Source organism: Pristiophorus japonicus, chromosome 5, assembly GCF_044704955.1.
Source record: "Pristiophorus japonicus isolate sPriJap1 chromosome 5, sPriJap1.hap1, whole genome shotgun sequence".
Classification (NCBI taxonomy): Eukaryota; Metazoa; Chordata; class Chondrichthyes; family Pristiophoridae; genus Pristiophorus; species Pristiophorus japonicus.
Genome location: NC_091981.1, coordinates 254,960,300 through 254,968,592, shown reverse-complemented (window position 1 = coordinate 254,968,592; position 8,293 = coordinate 254,960,300). Strand labels below are relative to the sequence as shown.

The 8,293-nt window shown below is 45.9% G+C and overlaps 1 protein-coding gene across 1 annotated transcript; it reads left to right on the top strand.

The window, feature by feature from the left end:
- The first annotated feature begins 1,594 nt into the window (after positions 1–1,594).
- Positions 1,595–2,050, top strand: LOC139264161 (histone H2B 1/2-like). Its single transcript, XM_070880246.1, has one exon. The coding sequence runs from the start codon at positions 1,595–1,597 to the stop codon at positions 2,048–2,050; it is 456 nt and encodes a 151-aa protein (XP_070736347.1).
- Positions 2,051–8,293: the final 6,243 nt, after the last annotated feature.

The following is an 8,293-nucleotide window of genomic DNA, read 5'->3' as shown; positions in this document are numbered from 1 at the left end:
ACATTGGTGACCAGCTCATCGAAGTATTGGGGGGCATATCCTGACAGTTGGCCACCATAACCGAGTACATTCTATGGATGGTGGAGGCATTGGATGCAATAGCCAGGAACACTGTTGCCACAGGCCTCCCAGTGATCCCAAGTGCGGCACTCCACCCCTAGGTTCCGCACCACCACTGCGGACGACAGATGAGAGCAAGGACCAAGATCCTGCTTCTGCATCAGAGAATATTGCACCCTCAGCACCCCCCGCTCCCGTACCCGTTCAACCAACACATCTGCCTTCATCCCCCCCAATGAGGCACCGCCTGAGGAGCTCCTCGGCCAGGCACCGTGGAGTGAGGAGGGGAAGGGGTAGAGGTGGGGAGAAGAAGGGGAGGTGTGAAAGAAAGTGAGGTGCATGTCCGCAGGTGATGGCTGTGTTATATCTCCATCTGGGTGTATGCAATTTGTTGTAATGTATGGGGGCTAGGGACCACTCTCCTGCTTTGCCTTTGTATTCTGTGTTGCTGGACATGTTGAACATTTGATTGATGTCAATGGTGGAAAAAGTGGGGTGTGGGTGGGGGTTGGGTGTTATTGCCTGTGATACTTCTGATTTCAGATGTTGGTCTAAAATATTTGTTATTGAACATAACCTTGTTGCGCATTGTCTCGGATAGCTGCACCATTACACATTGGTGATTCCTTAACATGAAAGGGTTAAATACAACTTAACATCAATCAACATAAACTTTAACTGGCACCAAGTTGATGGGCACCATTAATGTCTGAGCTGTACACACACAGCAGTGTGTCAGCATTGTCACTCACATCAACGCTCTTTCAGGCAAATCGTTCAGAGATCAGCTCCTCACGTAAGAGTGGGATTTTAAAAATGCCAGCCACACCGCTGACATTCGTTCAGAACAGTTCCACTTTTTCTGGGCGGTTTCTTGGACGAGCGATATTGTGGGCAATATGTGTGTGAGGCGGTAAAAGTGATGGTGGCCAATCTCCTGGCCATTGGTTTAGCCAGATGTGCTCTTTACGACAAAAAAATTTGGCGGGCTTTATTATTGAATCTCGGCATTAATTCCGTGCGGAAAATAATGCTGGCCGATATTATTGCCGTTGATTTCTCCCATTCTGATGATTCCGCCCAAAAAAAGTGGCGGGCGGTAATACTTTTCCCCGGCGTTAAGCACACGGGGAAAGTAACGCTCGGTGATAAGTTTCCTAAAAATGCCCGTCAGTTTCCATTTTGTTCCAAAATGGGCGATATATGGGCGTTATATGTCATTTCAGCGGTAAAATGGGCGTTAGGTGGGCGATAAGCATGCAAAAAAAGTGAAGGTTCTAGCCCATGGTGTCAGCTGCATTCATGAGTACATTGTTATCTTAGTTCTTTCTCCTTTTAACCAGAGCTCTCCTATCAGCTGTGCACATCAACTGTTCTGTTCTGCTCCTGCAGCTCCCCCTCCTGCCTTCAATCCCTGCTCTAACTGTTGGTTTTAAATCTCCTCTCCCTGTATCTACTCTACCGGGTTGTCTCAGATTCTGAAACCGGGTTACTTTGACGGAGGCTGAGCAAAGAGCTTCCAGTTAAAGAAGATATGGCTGGGGGTGTGGAGCAAAAGCTGATAGTAATCCAGGAACGCATACTACTGTTCCACTCATTTTTGTGCCTGAAATTGAGTTTCAAAATGCCTAAGGGGAAGAAAGCAGCTGCCAAGAAAGGCGCCAAGAAAGCTTCAAATAAAGTGCCTGCAAAGGGCAGCAAGGAGCGGAGAGGGCCGAGGAATGAGAGTGACTCCATTTACGCCTACAAGGCAATGAAGCAGGTTCAGCCCAACAGCAGCATCTCCTCCAAGGCCACGAGAATCACAAACTCCTTTGTGAACGATATTTTCGAGTTCATCATGGGCGAGGCTTCCCGCTTGGCCCATTACAACAAGCGTCGTACCATCAGCTCCCGGGAGATCCAGACAGCCTTGTGCCTGCTGCTGCCGAAGGCTCTGGCCAAGCACACAAAGCTCCAGGTTACGCTCCGCAACGTGCTGAAAGAATAAGCTCCAATCTCCCAGATTTCTTCTTCCTGAGTTAGCCCCTATGGAAAGAACTGCTCGTTTTCAATGCAATTCAGTCCAGCTGAAGTTGACAGATGATAGCAAATATTCCCAGAATTTTAATCCATTATTTTTAATTGATAAGTACTGGAGGCGTGGAGCAGTGCTGATGAGAACACATTGTTCTTACTTATGCTGCAACCCTCTGTCTCCTGACTTCAGTCCAGGTTCCACCCAGCTTCCCATTTTAAATCACTTCTTTTTCTCTGTCCTGCTCGGCTGGTTTCAATTTAAAATCAACAGTTGGAGCCAGGACTAAAGTCAGGAATTAGGCTGGAAATTTCTGTTTAAATATAGAATCATAGAATGATACAGCACAGGAGAAAGATATTCGGCACATCATGCCTGTGCCGGCTCTTTGGTAGAGTTATCCAGTTAGACTCATTCCCCTGATCTTTTCCCATGGCTCTTTATGTTTTTACCTTTCAAGTAGACATCCAATGTCCTTTTGAATGGTGCTAGTGAATCTGCTTCCACCACCCTTTCAGGAAGTGTATTCCAGATCAGAACACACTGCATATACAAAATGTTCCCTCATGTCACCACTGGTTCTTTTGCTAATTGCAGGTGCAGCGTCGAGAATCCGGAGTTCCGGAATCCGGAATGTTCCGGAATCTGGACTCCGGACCGATCGGTGGCAGGGTCGACCGGAATCCGTAAAATGTTTCGGAATCCGGACGCGACAACCCTGTCGACCTCGGGGCCTTGCCTCACCGCCGCTGTCCTTACCTCAAGGACTCCTCCCCGGCCCACCCGATGACCTCCTTGGTGGGGCCGGCCCGAACATGACTTCGGTGGGGCCGGCCCGATGACATCCTCCTCGGCGTTTAGAAGAATGAGATGTGATCTCATTAAAATGTATAAAATTCTTTGAAGGCTTGACAGGCTAGATGCAGAGCGCTTGTTTCCCCTGGATGGAGACTAGGGGGTGTAGTCTCAGGATAAGAGGTCGGTCATTTAAGACTGAGATGAAGAGGAGTTTCTTCACTCAGAGGATTGTGAATCCTTGGAATTCTCTACCTCAAAGGGCTACAGATGCTGAATAAGTGAGAATATTCAAGGCTGAAATAGATAGATTTTTGAACTCTAAGGGAATCAAGGGATTATGGAGATCGGGCGGGAAAGAGGAGTTGATGTGAAAGTTCAGCCATGATCTTATTGAAGAGTGGAGCAGGCTCGAGGGGGCCGTATGGCCTACTCCTGCTCCTAATTCATAATGTTTTTATGTTTCGTCATAGACACAAAGACTATACAGTGGGACCCAGTCTTGTTACAGCTTAAACTGCAGATGTTCCAACATTCCATCAGCTGAGGAGCTACATAAATTGTTGTCGTGGTGCACATTGGTACCAACGACATAGGTAAAAAAAAGGGATGAGGTCCTACGAAACGAATTTAAGGAGCTAGGAGCTAAATTAAAAAGTAGGATCTCAAAAGTAGTAATCTCGGAATTGCTACCAGTGTCACGTGCTAGTCAGAGTCGGAATTGCAGGATAGCACAGATGAATACGTGGCTTGAGCAGTGGTGCAGCAGGGAGGGATTCAAATTCCTGGGGCATTGGAACCGGTTCTGGGGGAGGTGGGACCAGTACAAAGCAGACGGTCTGCACCTGGGCAGGACCGGAACCAATGTCCTAGGGGATGTGTTTGCTAATGCTGTTGGGGAGGAGTTAAACTAATATGGCAGGGGGATGGGAACCAATGCAGGGAGACTGAGGGAAACAAAAAGGAGACAAAAGCAAAAGACAGAAAGATGAGGAAAAGTGGAGGGCAGAGAAACCCAAGACAAAGAACAAAAAGGGCCACTGCACAGAAAAATTCTAAAAGGACAAAGGGTGTTAAAAAAACAAGCCTGAAGGCTTTGTGTCTTAATGCAAGGAGTATCTGTAATAAGGTGGATGAATTAATTGTGCAAATAGATGTTAACAATATGATGTGATTGGGATTACAGAGACGTGGCTCCAGGATGATCAGGGGTGGGAACTCAACATCCAGGGGTATTCAATATTCAGGAAGGATAGAATAAAAGGAAAATGAGGTGAGGTAGCATTGCTGGTAAGGAGGAGATTAATGCAATCGTTAGGAAGGACATTAGCTTGGATGATGTGGAATCTATATGGGTAGAGCTGCAGAACACCAAAGGGCAAAAAACGTTAGTGGGAGTTGTGTACAGACCTCCAAACAGTAGTAATGATGTTGGGGAGGGCATAAAACAGGAAATTAGGGGTGATTGCAATAAAGGTGCAGCAGTTATAATGAGTGACTTTAATATGCACATAGATTGGGCTAACCAAACTGGAAGCAATACAGTGGAGGAGGATTTCCTGGAGTGCATAAGGGATGGTTTTCTAGACCAATATGTCGAGGAACCAACTAGGGGGGAGGCCATCTTAGACTGGGTGTTGTGTAATGAGAGAGGATTAATTAGGAATCTCGTTGTGCGAGGCCCCTTGGGGAAGAGTGACCATAATATGGTGGAATTCTGCATTAGGATGGAGAATGAAACAGTTAATTCAGAGACCATGGTCCAGAACTTAAAGAAGGCTAACTTTGAAGGTATGAGGCGTGAATTGGCTAGGATAGATTGGCCAATGATACTTAAGGGGTTGACTGTGGATGGGCAATGGCAGACATTTAGAGACCGCATGGATGAACTACAACAATTGTACATTCCTGTCTGTCGTAAAAATAAAAAAGGGAAGGTGGCTCAACCGTGGCTATCAAGGGAAATCAGGGATAGTATTAAAGCCAAGGAAGTGGCATGCAAATTGGCCAGAAATAGCAGCGAACCTGGGGACTGGGAGAAATTTAGAACTCAGCAGAGGAGAACAAAAGGTTTGATTAGGGCAGGGAAAATGGAGTGTGAGAAGAAGCTTGCAGGGAACATTAAGACGGATTGCAAAAGTTTCTATAGATATGTAAAGAGAAAAAGGTTAGTAAAGACAAACGTAGGTCCCCTGCAGTCAGAATCAGGGGAAGTCATAAAGGGGAACAAAGAAATGGTGGACCAATTGAACAAGTACTTTGGTTCTGTATTCACTAAGGAGGACACAAACAACCTTCCGGATATAAAAGGGGTCAGAGGGTCTAGTAGGGAGGAGGAACGGAGGGAAATCCTTATTAGTCAGGAAATTGTGCTGGGGAAATTGATGGGATTGAAGGCCGATAAATCCCCAGGGCCTGATGGACTGCATCCCAGAGTACTTAAGGAGGTGGCCTTGGAAATAGCGGATGCATTGACAGTCATTTTCCATTCCATTGACTCTGGATCAGTTCCTATTGAGTGGAGGGTAGCCAATGTAACCCCACTTTTTAAAAAAGGAGGGAGAAAGAAAACAGGGAATTATAGACCGGTCAGCCTGACCTCAGTAGTGGATAAATTGATGGAATCAATTATTAAGGATGTCATAGCAGCGCATTTGGAAAGATGTGACATGATAGGTCCAAGTCAGCATGGATTTGTGAAAGGGAAATCATGCTTGACAAATCTTCAGGAATTTTTTGAGGATGTTTCCAGTAGAGTGGACAAGGGAGAACCAGTTGATGTGGTATATTTGGACTTTCAGAAGGCTTTCGACAAGGTCCCACACAAGAGATTAATGTGCAAAGCTAAAGCACATGGGATTGGGGGTAGTGTGCTGACATGGATTGAGAACTGGTTGTCAGACAGGAAGCAAAGAGTAGGAGTAAATGGGGACTTTTTCGAATGGCAGGAAGTGACTAGTGGGGTACTGCAAGGTTCTGTGCTGGGGCCCCAGCTGTTTACACTGTACATTAATGATTTAGACGAGGGGATCAAATGTAATATCTCCAAATTTGCGGATGACACTAAGTTGGGTGGCAGTGTGAGCTGCGAGGAGGATGCTATGAGGCTGCAGAGTGACTTGGATAGGTTAGGTGAGTGGGCAAATGCATGGCAGATTCAGTATAATGTGGATAAATGTGAGGTTATCCACTTTGGTGGTAAAAACAGAGAGACAGACTATTATCTGAATGGTGACAGATTAGGAAAAGGGGAGGTGCAACGAGACCTGGGTGTCATGGTACATCAGTCATTGAAGGTTGGCATGCAGGTACAGCAGGCGGTTAAGAAAGCAAATGGCATGTTGGCCTTCATAGCGAGGGGATTTGAGTACAGGGGCAGGGAGGTCTTGCTACAGTTGTACAGGGCCTTGGTGAGGCCACACCTGGAGTATTGTGTACAATTTTGGTCTCCTAACTTGAGGAAGGACATTCTTGCTATTGAAGGAGTGCAGCGAAGGTTCACCAGACTGATTCCCGGGATGGCGGGACTGACCTATCAAGAAAGATTGGATCGACTGGGCTTGTATTCACTGGAGTTCAGAAGAATGAGAGGGGACCTCATAGAAACGTTTAAAATTCTGACGGGTTTAGACAGGTTAGATACAGGAAGAATGTTCCCAATGTTGGGGAAGTCCAGAACCAGGGGTCACAGTCTAAGGATAAGGGGTAAGCCATTTAGGACCGAGATGAGGAGAAACTTCTTCACCCAGAGAGTGGTGAACCTGTGGAATTCTCTACCACAGAAAGTTGTTGAGGCCAATTCACTAAATATATTCAAAAAGGAGTTCGATGAAGTCCTTACTACTCGGGAGATCAAGGGGTATGGTGAGAAAGCAGGAATGGGGTACTGAAGTTGCATGTTCAGCCATGAACTCATTGAATGGCGGTGAAGGCTAGAATGGCCGAATGGCCTACTCCTGCACCTATTTTCTATGTCTCTATGTTTCTATGTTTCTATAAATGCATGTTGTTGTTGTTGATTCAGGAATCATCCCTTATTTCTGGTGGAGAAATAGCAGGTTACTGCAGCAATGTGCTGCGACAGTCTGTTGCTAAATCCTATTGTTAACTTGTTTTAAAATTATATTTGCAGTTGTCCCGGTGGAGTGGAGGCAATCCTTATCCCCCTTTGTGCTCAGTTTTTCCGAGCAATCTTCCACCCAGTTCCTGCTTGCGCTCTTTCACCTCCCCTTCACCCCAGTTCACACTGGCTTTCTCCTTCTCACCACTCAGCCCCAGTTCGCGCAGCTATCAATAAGGTTTATTTTATAATTGAACACAAGTAGCTCGGCTAATTTCCTTTGACGTCGAGTTGCCGTTTGCCTTCCTGTCAGAGCGCAGCAAAGTCTGATCCCGAGCAAAGCAGCAGATGGATAAGGTTGGGGCGAGGAGTGGTAAAGACAAGAGTCGAGCAGGACCGTTACAACTGACCAAAGTGGACTGACGGTGGTGTAATGTGGGACATTTGAGGGCCCACTGAACTACCTCCACAAAAGTAGGCAAGTGGACATGGGTCCAAGACACTGGCAGTCTGCATAAAATCCCTATGCTATCAGCTGTTGCTGTCAGCTGTTGCTCCTTCTGTGTGGAGTACTGTGAGTAATTCTGGTCGTCATTTTATAAACAGGATATAGAGGCACTGGAGAGGGTGCAGAGAAGATTTACAAGTATGATACCAGAAATGCGAGGGTACACCTATCAGGAAAGAATGAACATGCTGAGTCTCTTTTCTCTTGAAAAATGAAGGCTGAGGGATGACCTAATAGAGGTCTTAAAAATTATGAAAGGTTTTGATAGAGTGGATAGAGAAAGAATGTTTCCACTTGTGGAGAAGAGCACAGCTAGAAGCCACCAAGAAATAGGGAATTTAGAAGAAACTTCTTTACCCAAAGAGTGGTGAGAATGTGGACCTCGCTACCACAGGGAGTGGTTGAAGCGAATAGTATAGATGCATTTAAGGGGCGGATAGATAAGCATTTGAGGGAGAAAGGAATAGAGGGTTATGCTGAGTTAGATGAGGAAAGACGGGAGGAGGCTCGATTGGACCATAAATGCTGGCATGGACTGGTTGGGCCGAATGGACTGTTTCTGTCCTGTATATCTGATGTCATGTAATTCTACTCCTACAGCACAGTGATAACAGTCCAGCCTTCTGATGCTGATTTAAAATCGGAGAAAGGCCAGCAGGCCAGCTAACGACACAAACATGGGAGGAAAATCAATGTGTGAGAAGGACACAAAAAATCTGCAAAAGGACATAGACAGGCTAAGTGAGTGGGAAAACATTTGGCAGATGGAGTATAATGTTGGAAAATGTCAGGTCATGTACTTTGGCAGAAAAAATATCAAAGAGCAAGTTATTATTTAAATGGAGAAAGATTG